Genomic DNA, 23,413 nt, shown 5'->3' on the forward strand with positions numbered 1-23,413 from the left:
TTTGTTGCTAGTACAGTGCTACTTTAAATAAGATCACTGAATGAACATAGAAACAAAGTAGTTCCAACTTTCCTTAAATAAAGTGGTAGCTATTAGCAACAATACCACAGGAAGATACACATTCATGATATTTACATGCTATCATAACATATCCAGCATGTAGTATGTCTTCATGCTTGCACATTAGCTTTATGAGCTCATTACAATGATATTAGTGTGTTGATGTACTACAAAACAACCCATCGTGATTTATATCAAATTCGCAGATTAGAAGAGCACCTCTGCTAGTCACCCCTTTAGGAATGCTGCTGCATTCCTGTAGGAAACCCAGTCCAATCCACTGATTCCCTCCCCCCCAAACAAACCCCAAACCAAAACAAAAAAAACACCCCAATCAAGCATATTAACAATTTTCCTCCTGTGATTAACTAGGCAGGGTGATGCATTTAGCAATCTTCCCAAAGGTGAATCAAACCAGAATAAACCTGGGTTTTCTGTATTATATTAAGAACACCCAAGACTGCTTCACTGGTCCAAGTACAATATTTTAATAAAAAAAAACCTGCTTGTTGCATTAACGTGTCATTTCACTTAATTCCCTTAATTAGTACTTTTCATTGAAAAAAGGAAAAGATTTCTTCTTAACATAAATACTCCCCCCTGAAAAAGAAAGTTCAACACTTTTTTTAATGTTTTAATTCTTTTTAAAGAACAGTGATTTTCCGGCTTCATTTTATCTCAGCTTAAGCAGTGGATACATACCTATTCCTGGGGAATAAGTGTCAAACAGTTAAAAAAAATAATTAGGAATATACAAACACACTGTACCTTAAGAGACTTCTTTTAATAGAAGTGTAAACATCTGTTCTTGATTCCTGTTTTTTTTTGGTTTGGGGTTTGGTTTTGTTGGGTGTTTTTTTTTTTTTGGGTTTTTTTTTTTTTTTTTTTTTTTGATAGGAGTGCATTCAAACAATTTTGAGAAACTTCATTTGCTTAGATTACTAAGCTGTCTGACCTGTAATTGTTTTTGGAGTTACTAGTTTCAAAATCTATTATTTCTACCTGAACAAAATGACAAAACAGTTGAAGACACTGTTTTTCCCTACTTCAATACAGATTATATTTAACAGTTCAGCACTTTGTAGGTCACAAGTTTTCCATGAAGGAATAACCTAAATTGTGGAGTTAAAACGTTGAATGCTACTTAGCTGAAGCAGCAGCAATTTAAGTACTATATATAGATAGAGGTTTCTATAAAACTAATATGATTCAATAAAATTGTCTCAAAGCCTAAGTTTTACATGCAAACAAAATTAAAATTGGGACTTCATGGAAAGTGATTAGGCTTGCCATCACTTTAAAAAACATACTTGGCTAACCAGAAAATAAAGATGGCAAGGACCAATGCATTCAAGCCAAGTTTAGACCAACTTTTTTTTTTTTCTTCCCCTCCAAACGTACGAAGTACATTACATCACTTTTCACCTTGGTAGTTACCAGGAGCTTACTAGTCAAAATAATCTCAACCTGTAAAAACATGACGGACCCTTCAGAAAATGATGCGCAAGAGTAAGAATTCCAAAGCCATGTTCAAGACATCTGACAGGACTTCTTTCATGAAGTCATCTCTAACCACTGAAGAAGGTCAAAGGCATAAGTAGTCTCACACAAGTCCATTGATCTCTCAGTTTATCTTCCACAGAAATCATTGAGTTGAAGGTGATTTTCATTCTAAACTGCACAGATTCTCTCCCCTCCCCCCCCCATGCAACCTGGTCAGTTGCTAGAACGATTCTTCATTTCAAAGCTGCTTTAGTATTCAAGCTGCCTTCTTAGCGCAAGTTCCTTGAAGATCTTGTAGATTTATTTTTGACCTAAGAAAAACAGTAAGATAACTACATTAGATAGTTAAAATGATACACTGCTATTATATGTTACAATTATTCATGTAAATTATTGAATCTTGTGTACTTGGAAGAAGGGCAGAACTGCAGAGAAAGATATGAATTTTTCCATTTCTTACCTGTTGTGAATCATGTGGCTTTTAACTAGATGCCCAGCTGCAAGAGCTGCCATTAGTGATAATTCCCCTGCCATCACTGTAGCACATACAATTTTAGCAAGCTGACGGGCATTTTCACCAGGGTTATCTTGGCTTGAACCTTGAACCCCTAACATCTGAAGAGAAAAATATGCAATATTATGCTATGAAATCTAAATAAATTTATACTAAATTTTAAAGTCTTTCCAAATTATATCCAATCAACTAGCTTTAAGTCTCTTTAATATTAAAGATCTTGAGCTTTAAAAACTAGATATATGAAAACAATTAGGTAATTCTAAAGTTTTCACGTCAAATCCACCAAGTTTCAAGAAGCCCCATTCCCACGTTACTTGGATACAGCATACACAACATGAAAGCGAGCTTTGATTTAGGAAGCTAAATTGCTTTAAACTTTCTGCTTTATACCTGCAAACAGGCCTGCTGCGGAAGCAAGTTGGTGCCTCCACCAACAGTTCCTATTTCTATAGAAGGCATAGTGCAGCTGATGTACAGGTCTTCGTTGGTGAAACCAGTTCGCTCCATCAAAGTGATGCAATTAGAGCTGCCCACGTTCTGTGCAGCATCCTTTAGATCAGGAAGAAGAAACAAAACAAAAAACTCAACTAAGTGTTTGGTTAAGAATTACTGAATTAAAGAAAAGCTGAGTTAGTGTAAAACAAACCTACCTGACCACAGGCAATGTAGATAGCTGTCACAATGTTTGCTGCATGTGCATTGTAGCCACCTATGCTACCAGCCATTGCAGAACCCACCAAATTTTTGTTTATATTGACTGCAACTATATCTTCTGTAGTTGTCTTCAATACCTAGGCAGAGTGATATACTTTTACTACACCATTCCTTAGGCAGGAATAGAAATACCTCATTTCATGTTTAATAAGCCCCTGCCCCTTGTTTGCTTCCATATGGAATTTGACTCAATCATTGTCCTAGATATCTACTTTTATTTTTGTTCAAAAGGAGCCCTTTCAAATGCAGACTGCATCGTCCAAGTAACAATGGAATAGTCAGCGCAAAGGCTTTGGACTTGCACATGCCTTTAAGAAAAATTCATCCACTACCTTCTCTGTTTCAAATTCTCATTTATCTTCAGTATGAAACAAACAAAACCAACTTGGCAGAAATATCCCATTAATTCACCTTGACATGATAGCGACTTTCCGCCCAAGTTGCTCCAGACAGTAAACCCTCCCCAATTTTGCTCTGCATAAGAATACAGAGCTAAACTGAAGAGTTTAAACACAACACTGTGCTACACTGCTAAATAAAATTTGATATTACTGTGCACAATGTGACATATTTATACTATACTGACTGTATTTTGAAACCTTCAGATAAGATATTTACACTGAATTTAGTATAAAAATGATCAAAGAGAACAAACAAGATAGTGCTGTGAACAAAATTTAAGATATTCCAGTGTAGTAGGAATAGCGACTGATGAGAGATCTGCGCAAAGTCTACAATAGTTACAAAAATATAAAGTTTAATATATTAGAGTTCTAATATATTAAAGTTCAATGTAAGTATGTTTAGTGATGTACATAGTTGGGGGGCGGAAAAAAACATCCCAAGTTTACTTAAAAAATATCAATGCCAATTACCAAAGAATGGGCTCCCCATTATTACTCTGGAATGAAATCTTGGGGTTATAATAGATATTGCCACTGAATCAGCAGTAAAAATGCAAACAATTTGAAAATTAGGAAACTACTAGGAAGCAAAACCAAAACACATAATTATGCCAATGTATAAAATCCAGCCTGCATACACACACTTTGAATACTCTGTCCAACTCTGTACCCAGAATTTTAGAAATTTTAGAACTGAAAAAGATCCAGAGATAAGAATGTTCAAAGACATGCTAGGATAGTCTTTTTACTCATTCCTCACAGAGAAACTGGTACTTTTCAGTCTGAAAATTAGAATAGCTGGGAAGGTGGAAAAGCTTTGTTAGAGCTATAAGATCTTGAGTGGTAGAAAGAAGATAAGTCTTAAGTATTTCTTCCAGTACAAACTAGGGCATCATCAAATGATATCAACAACAAAAAGGAGGTAGTTCTTCACACAAGGCATAGCTGCACTGTGGAATTCTGCTCGGTATATTAGTACTAAAACTTTACTTAGTTTCACAGAAGGGACTGGACAGATTACCGGGGGGGGGAGAATCCATCAAATACTAAAGCACCAATTCACAGTCTTGAACATGTTGGTGGAAGTCTATTCTGAGTATGATGTAGTAAACTCCTCCCTAGATATTGTCTGTCATGGCCAGTGCTGGCAACCAGGTAACAGGCAATGGATTTGGTCTGACACATAGCCAATCTTCTGAGCTCAGGTGGAAGAGAATCTAAGATAGCTCTTATGATGTAGAATCATAGAATAGTTTGGGTTGGAAGGGACCTCTAAAGGTCAGCTAGTCCAACCCCCCTGCCGTGGGCAGGGACATCTTCAACTAAATCAGGTTGCTCAGAGCCCCGTCCAACCTGACCTTGAATGTTTCCAGGGATGGGGCATCCACCACCTCTCTGGGAAACCTGTTCCAGTGCTTCACCACCCTCAGCGTAAAAAATTTCTTCCTTATATCTAGTCTAAATCTACCCCCCTTTAGTTTAAAGCCATTCCCCTTTGTCCTGTCGCAACAGGCCCTGCTAAAAAGTCTGCCGCCATCTTTTTTATAAGCCCCCTTTAAGTACTGATAGGCTGCAATAAGGTCTCCCCAAAGCCTTCTCTTCTCTAGGCTGAACAACCCCAACTCTCTCAGCCTTTCTTCATAGGAGAGGTGTTCCATCCCCCTGATCATTTTCGTGGCCCTCTTCTGGACCCGCTCCAACAGGTCCGTGTCTTTCTTATGCTGAGGGCTCCAGAGCTGGACGCAGTACTCCAGGTGGGGTCTCACCAGAGCAGAGTAGAGGGGCAGAATCACCTCCCTCGACCTGCTGGCCACGCTTCTTTTGATGCAGCCCAGGATAAGGTTGGCCTTCTGGGCTGCGAGCGCACATTGCTGGCTCATGTCCAGCTTTTCATCCACCAGTACCCCCAAGTCCTTCTTGGCAGGGCTGCTCTCAATCCCTTCATCCCCCAGCCTGTATTGATACTGGGGGTTGCCCCGACCCAGGTGCAGGACCTTGCACTTGGCCTTGTTAAACCTCATGAGGTTCACACGGGCCCACTTCTCGAGCTTGTCCAGGTCCCTCTGGATGGCATCCCGTCCCTCTGGCGTGTCAACTGCACCACTCAGCTTGGTGTCATCTGCAAACTTGCTGAGGGTGCACTCGATCCCACTGTCTATGTCATTGATGAAGATATTAAACAGTACCGGTCCCAATACGGACCCCTGCGGGATGCCACTCATCACCAATCTCCATCTGGACATTGGGCCGTTGACCACTGCCCTCTGGATGCAACCATCCAACCAATTCCTCACCCACTGGACAGTCCACCCATCAAATCCATACCTCTCCAGTTTAGAGAGAAGGATGTTGGGGGGGACCGTGTCAAAGGCCTTACAGAGGTCCAGATAGACGACATCTGTAGCCCTTCCCGTGTCCACTGATGTAGTCACTCCGTCATAGAAGGCCACTAGGTTAGTCAGGCAGGACTTGCCCTTGGTGAAGCCATGCTGGCTGTCTCGAATCACCTCCCTGTCCTCCATGTGCCTTAGCATAGCTTCCAGGAGGATCTGTTCCATGATCTTCCCAGGCACAGAGGTGAGACTGACTGGCCTGTAGTTCCCCGGGTCTTCCTTTTTTCCCTTTTTAAAAATGGGGGTTATGTTTCCCCTTTTCCAGTCAGTGGGAACTTCACCGGACTGCCACGACTTCTCAAGTACGATGGATAGTGGCTTAGCAACTTCATCCACCAGTTCCTTCAGGACCCGCGGATGGATCTCATCGGGTCCCATGGACTTGTGCACCTTCAGGTGCCTTAGATGGTCTCGAACCTGGTGTTCTCCCACAGTGGGTGGCTCTTCATTCTCCCAGTCCCCGCCTTTGCCTTCTGTGGCTTGGGCGGTGAGGCTCGAGCACTTGCCGGTGAAGACCGAGGCAAAAAAGTCATTGAGTACCTCCGCCTTCTCCGTGTCCCGGGTAACCAGGTCTCCTGTTTCGTTCCGGAGAGGGCCCACATTTTCCCTCGTCTTCCTTTTATCCCCGACGTACCTATAGAATCTTTTATTGTTGCCCTTGATGTCCCTGGCCAGATTTAATTCTGTCAGGGCTTTAGCTTTCCTAACCTGATCCCTGGCTGCTTGGAGAATGTCTCTGTATTCCTCCCAGGCTACCTGTCCTTGCTTCCACCCTCTGTAGGCTTCCTTTTTGTGTTGGAGTTTGTCCAGGAGCTCCTTGCTCATCCACGCGGGCCTCCTGGCGTTTTTGCCTGACTTCCTCTTTGTTGGGATGCATCGCTCCTGAGCTTGGAGGAGGTGATCCTTGAATGTTACCCAGCTTTCTTGGGCCCCTCTTCCCTCCAGGGCTTTGTCCCATGGCACTCTACCAAGCAGGTCCCTGAAGAGGCCAAAGTCTGCTCTCCTAAAGTCCGGGGTAGTGAGCTTGCTGTGCGCCCTCCTCGGTGCCCTAAGGACCTTGAACTCCGCCATTTCGTGGTCACTGCAGCCAAGGCTGCCCTTGAGCTTCAAGGACAAGTTTGCCAGGGGCTAGGACTGGCACTGGTTATAAAGGTTACCCTTCATCATGCAAGAAGCTAAGGCAGCTTTGGAATTAAGTGATGCACCTGATTATCTGTTTTCATTGTATTAGGGGGGCATATAAACTTTGAAGAGAATGCCAGATTCGTGCAAGAGACAATAAAGGAGTGAAATGATCGAAATGACCGGGTACAGTGTCAGGCAAAACTCCATGTGTAAAAAAAAAAAAAAAAAAAAAAAGCCACACCCCACACACCACAGCCAACCAAAAAAAAAAAAAAAAAAAACACACACCACCCCTATCAAACTGTGGCATAATTTTTTCAAAGGTAAAAAGTGAAAATCCTAATGCCTTCAACTAGATATCCATCATTAAATATATGGCACATTATCTTAGAAGAGACAGTGAAAGGAAAAAAATATCTACTGTAAGAGGTTCTCAGGAAAAATGACTTATCCTACAGCAGTAGTCTAAAAATACACGTAGGGATCATCCTTACATGGAACACAACTTACAGTTAATATCTGTGATGTAAAATATGTATCAGTTTTGTAACATGTATGCATTTTTTATAAAGAAATTAAATAAAACAGAGCAGACATTTACCTCTCTAACAACCTTGGCTGGAACAATTGCTTCACAGACAACAGACTTCCCTCTTCCTTCTATCCAATTTATAGCAGCAGGTTTTTTGTCTGTACAATAGTTACCACTAATAGCTATAACCTGGAGATCAGGAAACTCTTCATTCAACCTTGCCAGTGCTTTTTCAGTACCCTGTTAAAAGAGAAACAGATATAGGACTAGTATATCATTATGGTTGTAAAACAAGCTACTCGAGGACAGTGGAACAGCAAGATTAGATTAAGTCTAATCAGATCATCAGTTACAGCTGAAGAAGAGAACATGATTTCAGGAAGGAACCTGAAACAGGGGGAGGGGAAAATCTATCACTATCCTTTTTCTAACCACTTTGGGAATTATATGGGGAATAATTGGTTCTTTCCAGTACATATGGACTCTCTGGATACATTCTAGGTGAATGGGCATATGCTTACCATACTGAAGATACAACATGAACTAAGGCAGACAGGCATAAAATTAATTCACTTTGAACGTAGTAGAAAGAGCTTCTCTACACTAGTAAGTCAGACAAAAGGTCTGCTATATTTAGTACCTGTCTATGGCCAGATCCATTTCTGTAATGGTTCTGATAAATTGTATATAGAATAGGCAATCACTATTAAAGTTTATCTCAAACAGCACAAGGCACCCTCCAAGTCTATGGGTCATGTCTCAGGTTCTTCCATATGTTTGCATAAAAAAAAAAAACCACAACCAAAAACAATCAAACAAACAAAACCTAGAGAACACCCCCCTGCTGCCACTCACCAGATTTCTAATCCCTTATTTACAAGGAGTGATAAACACAACAGATTAATTAATGCTGGATAAAAATCTTTGGCCCAAAGCAAGAGCAAACAGCTTAACTTCCATATTATCAAGAATACTTTGTTTAAAAAATAAAAAAAATTAAAATAAAAAGTTACTTTAACCTTTTTTCTTTCATCATTCTCATCCTACTCTTGTTTACACTTCACAAGGTCAAACACTTCTATTATTTTATAGTACTGCAAACAGCGTTATGTCTTGTCTTTCTGTCTTCATGTGCCAGGTAGTCACAGATTGGTAGGATACAATTTATTTATTTTTAAAAGAAATAATACACATTTATTAGAGAGACTTAAGTGGACTGGACCTTACTTTTGAAATCATATTCATTCCCATTGCATCCCCTGTTCCAGACTGAAATCGGATATAAAGGTTACGACCAGCCAAACTGATGATAAGTTTTTGTAGGCGGGCAAACCTGCAAGAAAATTTAATTACTTACAATCCTCAAGGAAAAAGATTAAGTTAGTTTTAAGTGGCAAAATGACAGTAAATCATTGCAGATACTGTTAACTACACTGTGCTATCTGTACTCCTCCCTCAGCGCAGGAAAAAACCATCACAGCTACCACACACATAGTTCTCTCAAGTAAATACTTTAAAATGTTCACTGCCTTTTTATGTTTTCTATCCCTGGACTTCATGAAATAAAATATCCCAAAGTGCTAACATAAATTTAACTCCTTTGTATTCCCTAAAACATCTGACTACCAGGTATAAACTAAAAATGAGGCCTTTGGAAATTCTTATGTCAGTTTTACAGCAAGGCAAAACTCATGCCATCTTCAACAACACTGCAAGCTCCACAAGTCAAAGCTTTATTCATACAGAGTAAGAGTCAAACAAAAACCAGGAAACATTGCATTTAAGCAGCAGCATGAGTTGATTCTCACCAAAATATACATATGTCCTTGGGTGACACTTGTAAGACTGGTAATAAACATAACTGATAAGGAAATCTCGATCTTCCTAAAGAAAACAGGTAATCATAAGTCTTAGAAGAAACTGTAGGGCTTGAAATAAACTTACTCTTAATACTGTTTTACATTTTTTAAGCATTTCAGTTCTAGCATTAGTTTATCCTGTATTCTCTGGAACCTCACAAATTAATTCAAGTTTTGGAATCTAGCCTTTCAGATGATATTACTAATGTTAATAATTACTTTTTGCATAATAACTACTAAAAATCCAAATAAGCTTTTATGTTTATTTTTAAATGCTTAGACAAAATTATGTATTAAGTATTACACAATGCAAATGTAGTTGTTGCTGTGATCTAGTTGTTTACCACTTATCATTGGAAAATGTTTATTACTAGCCTTGGTATATAGCCAGAGTGACTTTTGTTTTCTTAGATTCACACTACATGGGATAGCTCAAATGAGTATGTAATTTCCTGTATGCAGAAATACAGTTAGGAGCTTTCTACCATCCATAGAAGTCTTATATCAGGAAATAAGTCTGGAATAGCCATTGTACTAACCTACTTGTGCTGTCAAAAGCTTCTTTCATTATTTTAAAGCCTTCAGGACTTTCAAGCCAAACTTTCACTTCTGCAGCCTGGCAAGCAGTGGGCAGCCTTACAACAGGTCCTCGAGTCATCCCATCTGCCAGAATGCGGCTACTTGCTCCTCCACCAAGCTAAAAATCAAAGCAGAAGGGAAACAAAGTAAGATTACTGAGAGTGAATATTAGTTTTTAGGAAGTAAAAAAAAAAACAACAAAAAAAAAACCAAACAAACAACAAAAAACCCCAAACCACACACAACCAACCAACCACAAAAAAAAAAAAATAATCACACACACCTTGTATCACCCTCAGATATGTTTTATAATACAGAAATTTTTTTCAAGCTAGTCAAACAATACTTACATATATTGCTCTACATCCTCTGTTTGTGCTTGCTACAAGACATCCTTCTGTTGTTGCCATTGGAACGTGAAACTCTCTATTATCCAAAAATAGTGGTCCTGCTACACCTACAGGAATAGGCATATATCCAATCACATTTTCACAGCAAGCTCCCATAACCTTACAAAAATAATAGAAAAGGTATCATTAAGGTTACATGTACAGTGATACAGTATAGCATGCTACATACTATGCACGTGACTACAACAAGGTATCTTAGCAAAAAACCCACAACCCTACCCATAAAGCAACCAATCGCCACCTCAAAAAGTTACAGCTACAGCTATCAACAGCTAATACTGCTAAAGTCTAGTATTTGGCAGACCTATTGAATCTTATTAAGTCTTAAATACTATTAAATAAAATTAATTTAATACTGTTAAATTAATTTTAAATAAACTTCCATTTTAACTTGAGCTCAAGATAATATTTTCATTCAGCTGAACTCAGGCTCAGTATGAGTAGAATTCTGCATTTAGGAGATAAGGCAACTGCATACCTTGGTAGGAAATATTTTTTGGGTAAGCTACAAAAAAAAAAAACAAACAAAAAAAAACCACACACACAAACTTACCTATGTCCCTAGGTTTTAAAAACATCAAAAACAATAAAAGAGGTAGTGCCTTATGTTTGCTTTCCCCCCCTCCTTCTACATCAGTTTTGACCAAGCTCATTGTTAATTCATATACATCACTTCGAGCAGATATTTCATAGATTTGGAAAATGGTTTTACAGTGAGTTTTGCTTGTATGCCTTTTACTTACCAAAGAATAATTGTAATTCCTATAAGGAAGATATTGCAAAGATGAAGGTTCAGGGAGTTTCTTAGATAACATCTGTCTGCGAATGGACACACCTCGCTCCTGAGTTTCCATCACAGTTTCCAGTTTGTATGCAGGAATACGCTTAGCATTAACTAAGCTGATGACCTCAGCATCAGTAAGGAATTTTGCTCCCTTCTGGAAGTGTAAAGAGTGGGGAGAGAAAGTATAGATTCTCTTGGTGAAAATCATTTTAAATGTTTCCAAATGAAAAAAGGTAACAACTTTACTTTGACAATATCAGAGAACATCTAAAGGAACCAACTGCAACGTCAGGTTTTATAGTAGGACAGAATATGATAAAAAAATTTTTTACTCAACACCAACTTATAGGCATACATGATGAAGCTTCAGTTACTTGGTATGTCATGAACGATGAAGCTGCCCCCCCCCCCCAATCTTGGGGATAGAGGGAAACTCATAGTAAAAGATTATTTCTTTACAACTTCAAAAAACATACACCTATCTCTTTTTCTCATCTGTATTGAAGAAAAAAAAAAAAAATGCAACAGAAACTGTCTGGAGCAGAAGTGACTTATGAAAGGGTGTCGTTTTGTTCCCCCCCCCCCCAAGTTATTAAAGCCATATAATTATCTGAAGAATGACATTACGGTCAATAGGATCATTTAAAAGCTAGAAAATGAACTGTAAGAATTTTTAAATCAGATGTTGCAGTAGAGGTTAAAAAAAAAGTTATTTTTCCATACCTCTGCATTTCCAAGTATGCAAACACATTCCGCAATAGAACGTGTTTCTTTAGGTAACTCAACTTCTTCCTCTTTTCTATTAAGAAATGAAGAAGTTCCCACAGGGTTGCAACTGCCAACTATAAATGTAGCCTTGGTTGATGACTCTGCTAATACAGGTTTTATGACTTCAGCTGCATGAAGACAATTAAAATGAACTTTGGTTTACAAAAATCTTAAATTTGATTCCAAATACAACATGCTAACACAGATTTCACTATTTGTTCCAAATATTCAAGAATAGGTTCAGACTTTAAAATGCCAAAAATTACCATTTCCATCTTTGGGAACTAAATCTTCTTCTAATGCATTAGATATCTGATTGTTTTTCAGAAGTCTAGATTGCTTCCTGCAACAGTTCTCAGGGACCTTTTTCTGGACCATCACTGGAGACGTTATGGGATTCTTCAGTGAGAGTGTGGATTCAGTCTCTGCTTGCTCAAAGAAAATATATTTCACAGCAAGGAGAAGGGCTAATCCAAGAGTGATTACTTGTTCAATATCCATACTGGCCATTCTAAAGAAAGTCAAATCAAGAAGTAAGTACATGGTATATACAATTTGTTTGTTTGTTTATAACAACATTCTGACATCCCTTTGCTTTAGAAAGGGTAATAGTTTAATCATCATTTATACAGTTACTGAAATTCCTGTCAAAAGACATTTCTAGCAGGACATTCAAGTATGCTAGGTTAGGGTAGGGTAGAGAAATTATTCTTTGTATTAAGAATTTTTAGATTTCATTAACTGTTTTCTAAATCTTAGTTAAAAAAAAAAAAAACAGTCCCAGTAAGAGAAATGACTGGAAAATATTCACTATTTAACAGCTACATCAAATTGATTTAACACTTATCTCCCAACAATAAAGTAGAAAGTTTCAATTATCATCTTCTACCAATAATGACTACTATGATGGAAGTTGAACTGCTAGGAGGGAGGGGGGGGGGAAAAAACCTGAGAGACAGTTCTGAGTCTTCAGAAGTAACGTGGAACCACAGCTGCCGCTAACTTCAGCTGAAGGAAAAGCAATAATGACATGGCTTTTGCACTTGTATGTGAATGGTCAGAAGCTCTGCCTAAATAATTACTCTAGTGCAGTCGGAAAATTTATTTTCCGGTGTGCTCTGAAAGGTGTCAGTGCTAGTGGGAAAAGATAGTGTTATGATGCATACAGGACAGCTGGCTCCTGATCATGTTCTTATTACTTCAAGAAGATTGAACAAACAGCATAACGTTGAAATATTTCTTATGAAATGTTATCTCCGGTTCCAAGAAATCCTACAGTGGTCAGATCTGCAAGTTTACAAGTGTTGTACCCTAGGACCATAGCTTGGCAGCACTGGAGAATAGACCCTAATCGAGGAAATGCACTTCTCTTCTGTGAAGTCACCTACCGAGAAAGGTAGAACTGCCATAATGAAACATTAGGTTCAATTCTCTTTGGTGCATTTTCATCCAATCCCACTGGATTTTCTACAGTACTGTTTTGAGCAGCTGGTTCCACTATCCAGCGACTGTGGGCATGAACAAGAACCAAACCCAGCGACTGTATTAAAAATACAAAACAAATATTAATTTTTCAACTGTAACTAGGTATCTAATCTACCAAGATTAAATTTTTTGGTGTTTTTTTTGTTTGTTTGTTTGTTTTGTTTCCCATGCCTCAAAAGCCTAAAGCTAAAGGCTGATTTTCCACACCTTTCATCAACACCATTTTTGGCCCATCATAACACTCACAGCTTTGAACCTGTCCCACCACATCCTTCCTCTTAGCTCAAGTAATAAGCAGAGGAAGCTGAGGGCACTGTAGGGGTAAGAGGGAAAGAATTAGTACACACGAAAAAGCCATGAGTGTTTTGCACAGAAATGGCGTATGCAGGAAGACTTTAGGTGTAGATACAGGGGATGTTATTAAAAGTTACCACAGTAAACTGGACTAATGGGATGCAGAACACAAGTCTATAAAAAACAAAAGCTTTATTCATTGCACCAGGACATCTTACTGATTGCATAACTACAGGTGAAAAAAAAGCCACAAACCATAATCATTTTGACCCTCTGTGTTACAGGATTTGGTTTATTTTCTTCTTCTTCCAGAACACGAGCGAAATGGCTAAGCTGCCATATAGGACGCCCTTCACGACTTTCTCTCGAAAGCTGCAAAAATAACAAAATTAAAAAATAGGTCCTATTTAGTATGTATTAGAAGAACCAACAAGTGAGCTTCAACACTGTATTTTTATTTGATCATTAAGAAATTACCAACAAAAGAGTTAGTCTACAGTCTACTGTTTAGCCTATGTTAGACTTCAAATAGTGAAAAACCCTGGACAGACATTAATTTAAAATAGAATTTGTTTACTCTGCTTTAAATCAGAACTCATACTATTGAGTGTGACTCATTTACAGTGGCATTAACAAGTTACTGTCCATCAGCTGAGCCACCATAACTCTTTCTGTGCATTCCCTCTGTTCACCTCAAAAGGAAGACAAACATGCTGGTGTATACCTCAGTGAAGAAATGCATAGCCTACAAGAAGCACAGGGTCTGAATACTAAGCTTGATGTTATCTTGAAGTTGGTCTTACCTCTAATACCAAGGACACACAAGCTGGAAAGAAGGTCATAAAGACAAAGTAGTTGGCAAGAACAGACATACAGCCAAAGCAGCACATAATTTCAAGTTGTCTTACACCTACATAAAAAGAAAGTTTTTAACATTTGAATATGCATCAGGCTTTCTATATACTTGAAGAAGTGTTGCAGAAGTAAGAAAGAAACCATTAAACTGACACTGCAGACTATAGAGGGAACTGTCTAGATTAAAGAAAAACAAGCACGTTAAGCCCTAGTCATTTTGTATTAGCTCATTCCAAGCACAAAATGTATTTATGGTATGGTATTTACAGAAAATTTTTAAAGTGTAAATCTAAATAAATATAATTACAGTTTACTAAGATTTTAAAGCTTCACAATGAAAGCTTGAAACTCCTCCCTTATCTAAGCAAAGAACAATTAGCCAACATTATATATTGAAATCCCTTGTGAAAGATGGCCAATTAAGCGTTCAGGGAATAAAACAGTATATACCCCACCTACTCTTTCACAAGTCTGTTATCCAGAAAAAGTCAATATGCCATGTTGCACATGCATTACAGAACCCCCTTAATAAAGATGAAAGAGCTAACAGTATAAATCATTCAAAAAAAAAAAAATCAACTACATGCTACACCAAAACAATTTTTTTTCCCCCCCTAGATGTAAACAGGCAAACAGCTTATTAACACACTTTTCCCCCCCCCAGGTCCAAAAGAATTTAAAAAGCAAATGCTTTGAAAGATGCCTTTAAGGTATGCAAGATAGTTTAAAAAATAAACAAAAAACCAAAACATGCACAAAAACAAACAGACAAACAAACAAAACCCCCACATTAGTACTTACTATGGAACTATAATTTATTTTACAAAGAAATTAGTTATTTGCACATGAAAATCCTTTGCTTATTACATTTAACTGTTCTCTTTTTAAGGAAAGACAACTGCTACTGCACACAGAACTGATGAAGATCAAAAGACGGGGGGAACACAGTAAGATTGGTTATTTTTAATTGAACTAGAATAACTTTCCTTTACCTGGAGTCATTTTTAGAAACACTAGTTTTTGCAAGAATATGAAATAGGCGTGCATGTACTGAAAGTGTCATTCATTTTTAAGAATGCCCAAGAGAAAATTTTAGCAGCTGCTTTAAGATGTTAACAGAAATGATGGGAATGATACAAGGTCCCACCTGACATAGTACCAACACCAATCACAAGACACTCCACAAGTTCATCCAGTGTAAACGTAGGGCCTAAAATTGCCATTCCACGTGAAATATTTTCTCTAACTTCATCCTAAAAATAAGAATTTCTGTACATTAGCATAAAGACAAAAAAATCAAAGGAAGGGAGTACACATAACATGATTAGTAAATTGAGTAGTATTATGGTGATAAGGCCTTATAAAACAGACATTGAAAATGAACTGTTATGAGAGAATACATTCTTTAATTGTTTCATTTCCCATAAGATATTATACTTTGACAGTCTTTATTTAATTTTGAAAGTCTCCACTTTTGGCTCATCAGTATTCTAAGCTCCTACAACACTGATGGGCACAGCCTTTAATTAAAGTGCATTGAGAAGAACAGGACTTCTACACTTCAAGACATAAAAAAGGTACAGATATGTGGTTGCAAGAACTTTTGAGATGCCATGACATGACTTCTATTTTTTTTAATTATTTAACTCTCTAGACTCAGCTGTCAGAAAAGAGGACATACAAGACACTAAAGTTTTCCCCTGGGGAGAAAGATATTTCCTCCAGAAGCCAGGCATGGAAAACTCTAAAGGTCTGCTGCTGGTTTGTTGTTGTTGGTAGTGGTTTTGGGAGGAGGGGGAGAGAAGCTGTGGTGAAAACCTATTTGTGAAATACTTTCTTGAAAATGAATAAAAAAATTCTGTACTTGTAATTATTATATAATAATATACAACACACTATAACATTGCATATATAGAGAATGTACAATATACAGTAATATACTATAACATTGTATATATGTGTATATTATATTGTATTTTTTGTCACAACTATTATGCTCAATTACCACATACAGTATTTTGTAGGTATAAATGAATTTCACTAAAAATACTTTTATTATTTCAGAACTTAGAATATTAGGAAATGACCATTCCAATGTACAATGGGCAAGATATACTGTCGATCCTTCATGTTGTGCTGTGTTAATTGCATTAGAGCATGAATATGTATCTATCTACACATATGCCACGTTTGTTCTGCTAAGATTTTTGTCTAGAAAATATGCTTTTTTCCTGTATCGGCATTATAACATTAAATGTCTATTTATATACTGCTCCTGAGCCCTACAAATTAACTTTTTTCTATCAATAAATGGAAGACTTAGATCTAGGAACTCTAGCCTCCTTAATAGAGCTATAAGCATTGCTGTTTAAAGTTCTGAACCTATAAAGTACTCATACATACAATTAACTTGGCTCACATGATTATGCACACTAGTTTTACAGTGTTGTTATTCCCTTGAACACTGATCTGAATAAAAGACAATACAGAATATGGATTAAATCTGATCCTTTTTATATATCGCCAATACAGTATTCACCTGTATGTCTCTCCACCTAGATTATTCATCTTTGAATATTAAATTCAAAAGCTCCATTGCAAAAAACAAACAAAAAAACCCAACCAAACAAACAAAAAAAACCCCTGACCTGTGAGTTGGAACTGAGCGCAAATTTGGCTAATGCACTTGCTCTTGAAAGATCAATCAGAAGCAGGAAGAACGGTAACGCTTCACTGAAAGAGAGGCATATGTTGAGTAAAATTTAAGGTTTATTATACAGGAAAAAAAATTCAAGCAAGAAATCCAGAATAACAATTCATTACTTACTTTAAACCTGTCAATTCTTTATCCAAGAAGTGAATTACCACTGTACTAAAAACAAAACTTGAGAAGATTGTGAAGAGGCCAGCAATACCTTAAAAAAAAAAAAAAATTGGAAAATTCTTTTTTTTATATATATATATTGGGAGAGAAAGGAAAAAGAAAAGAAAAAAGGAAGAAAGAAACACTATGCCTTTAGATTAATTCTGAAGCAGACAAATGACAATTCTCATCTCTCAGAGTGCATAAACAGCAGTTGAGATACAAACTGATAAGGATGCTATTTTTATACAGATATTTAAATCTAAAATTTGTACCTGCATTCAAAGTAAGACTGTGAGAAATAAAAGCCACAAGTCTTCTCACTTATCAGCAAAAATGAAAACTGGCTTAAACAGCTCTATATTTTTAGAGTTTCACACAATAAACAATTATTTCAGTAATTACATTTCCAATGTTTATATAATCCTACACAATCTCTCTTAAAAAAAGAATTGCACTTTGATCTATGCAGAACATTTATTCTGCTATCTAGCAAAGAATTAAAATAACCCTGTTCTGTACATAAGTATTAAAACTCTCATATTTATTACCAATTTATATTTAAAAAAACCCAATTAAAATGCATACAGCAAATAAAAAAAAAAAAAAAATCAGATACAGTACCTAAAATGTATTTTGACCCAAGCTGCCTTAGGTTCTGAAACTGGAAATATATATAAAGGATTGCTATACAGCGCGTGATTGTCAGGATGATGATGTCACTGCTCAGAACATCCTGTTTGAAATACAAAGTGATTTAGTTAGCTTTTACATTAAGTAGTAACTTGTTAAGTTTCAGTAACAAAAAAATTCCATTGTGAAGCTGCATTAAAAATGAAGCTTTGAAATAAAATAAGTATCATTGCTAGTCAATCTTAAAGAGATTAAAATATTGCAAACAATATGAATATCAAATGCTTGCTCACTAGATACCATGCCACTGAAAGTTAGGCTTAATGAAAACCTTCTGTAGGCGCATCACTGCTTGCATCCAGCTTCAATATCCAGCAAAATAAAGAAGTTTCTGTATAGCTACTTTCCTCCTAATACATCACAACCTGATCTTATTCTACAGAAAACCCTGCATCTACAGATTAACAGTAAGTACTATAACATGAGTTTAAATCCTTACTTCTTCAAGTTTGGGGCACTCATAATTCCAGCCACATATCTTATCATTCCCAGTGAACATCTTCATGGACATCATACAGATGGTGAGAGTCACTGTTCCCACAATGAATTCCCATGGATGAGAGGCTACAAAAAGGCCATGCATTCGAAAGAGTCTGGACAACATTTTCAAGACTGTTTTTCTATACTTAGCAAACCTGCAACAAAAGAATATTTCATATAAGCAAGTATGAGATTCGGGGAAAAAGAGATAGAGCTATATAAGTTTCTGCAAGTCATCTCAAAAACCACAAACAAAAAAACCCCACCCCACAAACAATTAAGTAACAGATGAGTAAGGAAACTCATCTTCCTTTCAGCTTTCCATGTAAAACACATTCCTTTCTAATCTTCTGAAATACAATGATCTGCTCCTGCCTTCTCAATCCTTTTTTTTTTTTTTTTAAAACGTCTCCCTTGTTTTTTCAAGTCTTACTAACAAGACTCCACCACTTTCATGACATCTCTTAGTATCTTCCTGTCACACAATTTTGATAATAACACTTCAACTCCAACTTCTTGTTTTACCACCTCTCTATGTAACCGCTCACTAAATTTCTACTCACTCTTCCTATCAAAAATATTGATTAACTTTAACTATTGTTGGTAATGCTCAACTTCAACAGCAGGAATTGCAATGTTATCTTCCTCTGATTGTGTCTTCTCTACTTTCTGCTCAATATTCTTCAGTGATTCAAGTTAATCACATTTAAACAGTTCTTCCTTCATCTGAAACACATGAATCCTTCTCACATACAGTATTCTGCAACAGTTCTCTTGTACCCATAACTAATTCCCAGGTTACTGATGCATTTCATCATCCCCTTTGATTTAAATAGATAACATTCAACAGAAACTCTCACACCTCTCTTTCACATAACTGAGAACATGGATATTCTGTACAAAAACTGCATCCTAGTCTATTTGCTCTGTGTTGTACCTTTAGACGAGTTCATCAAGGATGTTTACTCATGAAACAGTGTTTTATGGCATTTTGTTTCTTTCTCTTAAATACATTAGTACTAGGACTTTGCTTTTCTCATTGCACAAAATCAACAACTTATAAGACTGTGATGAATGTTAACTATATAACTATATCCTAGAGTTCAAAAGATGCTTAAATAGTAGTCTGACTTATAGAGACATTCTATAGTTCAGTATTTACATGTACAAACCTAGCACTGTGGAGATTTCCATAGAGGATTGAGGGCTCTACACACTGTCACTTCAAAGTGCCTTAAAAGTAACAATCAGGCTTCTGGGAAGACAGTCTTTCTAATATTACTTCTTTTGCTTGGACATCATAAATGAGGCTGTCATTCAACGGAGAAAATAATAGACAGGGCAAATCTATCTGCTTAGTGTTACTGAAGATACCAGAATCATCTTGGTTTCCTACCAATGCCAATCTCAATCATATGAACATCAATAGCACCAATATATTTTTCTTTATCCTTCCACGGTGAAGGTGTGGCAGGATTTTCATGGCTGATGGAACCAACTGGGGAAAATCATTGAGAGGACTGCCTTCCTTATGAACAAGTTCTTTCGTTTCCTGACAGAAGGCTTTTTAAATAAACAAACAAACCAACCAACCCAACAAACACACAACAAAACAGAAATCTCCTTTTAAAGTCAACGTTATCCTTATTTTTTTCCCTGTGTAATATAATCTACATACCGTTTTGTAAATTTATGTTCTTGCAAAACTTTTCCAAAGTGGTATTATGTTTTTTCCTCAGCAGCATGGAAGGTATCTTTTAATTAGGAAAACTAAAATAAGACATAGCCAGAGGAATATCTTAGTGCCAAAAATTTTGAAACAAAGCAAAAATTAGAAAAGGCATAGCAATATCCTATGAAAATACTAATACTTTTGAATACCACAATGTTTCAGGAAAATCAGAATTAGTACTTACTACATGACTATATAGGGTCCTACCAGTCCTAAAATTAGTAATACAACTCCCAAATTCTAACAGTTGGAATTATTATCTAGGCAATTAACAAATTGTTATTAGATCTAGAAAGATTCCAAAATCTTTCTTCAGATATTACTTCTCACATTTCTAAGCAAAACTAGTAAGCGTAAAATGGCTTCACAAAACTCAATTAGGGAAAAATGCATTCATTTGATTATGAAAATAACTCTCCGTAATATCTATTATTAGCCAATGTTTTATAATTAACTACTGCTATGAAATACAGGATGCCTCACTGCTGATCTTGGGGTTAACTGAGTAGCAGTAACTCCTAATCTAAAAGGGTTCTTTAAAGCCTTCATATTTATTTAACCTGCCTGAAGTGCATCTTTTTTGCTATGCAATTGGCATTTCTAGAAAACATTGATGAAGATTTCATGCACTGATTCTGCACTACTGAGTGCTGTAAAAAAAAAATTCAGTGCATATTATCAGCTCATATTCCTAATTCTCTTTAAAAATATTTTTATAGCTACACTGACTTATAGCTTGAAATTAGCAAGACATAACTTTAAATATAAAGCTGAAGTTTATCATTAACATAATTTTGTTAAATTTCAAAATGGTGGTTCAAAAGGGATGCTTTATAAATCCTATCCATTTCCTGCTTGCCTTTGTTTTCAATCAAAAAATTTCCAGGAGACTATTACATAAAGCAATCCATTCTGGGAATCAAAACAAAATACAAACAAAAAAACCCCAACCAGTTGCAACCCCTTCAAAAACTTAACCAGAGTGTAAAAAGCAAACTAGATTGGTTGTACGTAATGCTTTAGAGCATTAATCTGTCACTTAACTGTATGACTATTCGGCTTCAATACCTAAGATTTGTCACACAGCTCTCATTAATCTCAGAGCAATCCTCTGCAACACCATCTATTAGATCAGCACAAGTTTCCCATCTCTTGTTGGCTGACTCAGCAATATCTACAGTATTATAAAGGAATCGAGTGGCAAAAATAGCTGAGTGAAAACCTGTGCGGAGCTCACCTGAAAAGCATATGACACCACACAGACCGTGTCAAACTGTCAGGTAGCGATTTTTGTTTTTAAAAATGGAAACCACACTCACGCAGGCCCATCACTGTAGCCCTTCAAACCCCTTGCGAAAGGCTGGGAGCACAGCTCTCCAGTGTGACCTAGGCCGGGCCGTCCGCGGAGCAGGGCCGTCCGCAGCCCGCTAGAAGCCGGCACAGGGGCCGGGGGGGGGGGGGGCCGGGGAAGGCTGAGTTTCTCCCTACAGCCGCAGAGTCCCCGCGCGTTGCCGGGCGGGGAGCTGGCGAGGCCCACGCAACGGCAGCCCGCCCAGTGGCGCTGCGGGTGGCAAGTGCCACGGACAGCCTTCCTCGGCCCCGCGGCCCACCCCGCGGGGACGCGCCCTCCGACGTCAAGGAGAAGGCACCGGGACAGCGGCTCTAACCTTCCCCGCCCGCCAGTCAGAGCAGCGGGTAAGGCGGGCCGAGACGCGGGGCCGCCGCTCCCTGGGGACAGCGATGGCGACAGTGCCCGCCCCCGTGCCACCGTTACCCGGCCGATCTCCGAGGAGCCGCTCGGGGCCCAGAGCTGCAGCCCGTCCCCCAGCCATGGAGGACCCGTGTCGAAACGGTGGACTGTCCGCACCGCGCCTGACCCAAACGCGGCCCTCATGCCCTCCCCTGCCCCGCCGGTCCCCGCTCACCACCCTGGCACTGCACCGCCGCACACAGGCTACACCTTCCTCCTTCCCGCCGCGCTGCGGACTGAGGCTGCTGCTCCTCTCTGAGCAAGGACACCCGGGGCACCACACGCCAGCCGCCGCCATCACCCGATCGCGCAGCCAATGGCGAGGGCCCGTGCCGGGTCACTTGCTACGTCGCCGGGGCAACCACCCGGCGAACGCCGTACAGCTCGAGACTCGATCAGGAGCAGAGAACACGCCATCTCGCTATGAGCTGCCCGCCAATGGGCTACTGCGCTCCCCTCTTCTTATTTCCTGATTGGGCGGCAGGATGCGGCTTATTTACGTATGCTGATCGACCGGCAGATCGGCCGCCCTGAGCCGCGCATCCGGCGCTCAGACTTCCTCTTGATGCCCACGGGAGCCCCGCTTTGCCTCATCTTCTGTTGGCAGGTTGATGCCCGTGTTCTTCCGGGCAAAGCAAGTGGGCGGGGCGCCGTTTGTAAGCTCTTACTGTCGTGGTGCATCTACGGCTCACACTGATGCTAACCCACGCTGTGTGCCTGTAGTACTGCCTGGATGCGCTTTACCAAGGCGTTAAGAAATACCATAATAATTCACAGCTCTCTTGCTTGTGGAAAGCAGTGGTGCCCCCCGACATTCAGAAAAAATGCAATATACTTACATTTGCGGCTTTTGGCCAAAGAGGAAATACTTTCTGTGATGTAGCTATGCATGCTCAATTTTTCTTTGCTCGTGAAGCACAGGGGGCTCCTTAGTCTCTTTAGGCAGGCATTGCCCACTCTGACTCAGGTGTGACATACTGTTCTTGATTGCAATACATTGTTCCAGTTTTGTGTGGCCATTTTGTATTTGCCGAGTCTGAGCAATTCCAGGCTAACATGTTTAAATACAAACAAAATATAATCTGCAAGGATTTTGCTGTGGATGATTTACACTCCAGCTTTTCCAAAACTGCTTCTTGCATGTGCCATTTCATTTAGAAATATTTCAAGTAGCTCCACATGGTACTGTGCTGTGAAGCATTAATGTGATTCTCAAAAAAGGATATGCTGATGAAAAAGGTTTCCTAAGACCTCCACCCAAAGCAGTTGTTGTCAATGACGAAATCATTCATGCCATCTCAGTCATTTAGCATGTAAATACACTTTTCATTCTCATCTTCCAATGGGATGCATATAAATCCTGATAACTTACTACTGTGTATCCATCTTCACTGCTAGCTTCTTTCTTAATGGTTTTGTTTTCTTGAGTATCTCACCCTTATTACCTGAAAAGAGTAAAATATTACCAACAAGATTTCTGGAGTAATTTGATAATATGCACAGCAATTGCTATAATTGCACATGGATATGACTAAGTCAAAGAAAAACAGCAATTTGTACACAGTTGCAACAATTATGTATAACTGATACATAATTTAAGATGACCTTTAGTA

The 23,413-nt window shown here is 38.4% G+C and overlaps 1 protein-coding gene across 4 annotated transcripts; it reads right to left on the bottom strand.

Moving 5' to 3' along the window:
• On the bottom strand, positions 1-22,105 carry LOC143171948 (3-hydroxy-3-methylglutaryl-coenzyme A reductase-like). 4 transcript variants are annotated; one of them, XM_076361132.1, is made up of 21 exons: positions 21,976-22,105; positions 19,997-20,088; positions 18,278-18,473; positions 17,770-17,881; positions 17,110-17,197; positions 16,931-17,015; positions 15,430-15,535; positions 14,231-14,337; positions 13,683-13,799; positions 13,037-13,188; positions 11,915-12,159; positions 11,604-11,776; positions 10,840-11,034; positions 10,037-10,195; positions 9,647-9,804; positions 8,476-8,581; positions 7,318-7,488; positions 2,731-2,871; positions 2,471-2,629; positions 2,024-2,178; positions 1-1,874 (listed from the first exon to the last, which is right to left on the bottom strand). In XM_076361132.1, the coding sequence occupies exons 3-21, from the start codon at positions 18,440-18,442 to the stop codon at positions 1,820-1,822; spliced, it is 2,649 nt and encodes an 882-aa protein (XP_076217247.1). In that variant the 5' UTR covers positions 18,443-18,473; positions 19,997-20,088; positions 21,976-22,105; the 3' UTR covers positions 1-1,819. The 4 variants fall into 4 exon arrangements, with proteins under 4 accessions (XP_076217247.1, XP_076217248.1, XP_076217249.1 ...); XM_076361133.1 differs by lacking the exon at positions 21,976-22,105 and adding an exon at positions 21,718-21,769; XM_076361134.1 differs by lacking the exon at positions 19,997-20,088.
• Between the last annotated feature and the right edge of the window lie 1,308 nt (positions 22,106-23,413).

Source organism: Aptenodytes patagonicus, chromosome W (assembly GCF_965638725.1).
Source record: "Aptenodytes patagonicus chromosome W, bAptPat1.pri.cur, whole genome shotgun sequence".
Taxonomy (NCBI): Eukaryota; Metazoa; Chordata; class Aves; order Sphenisciformes; family Spheniscidae; genus Aptenodytes; species Aptenodytes patagonicus.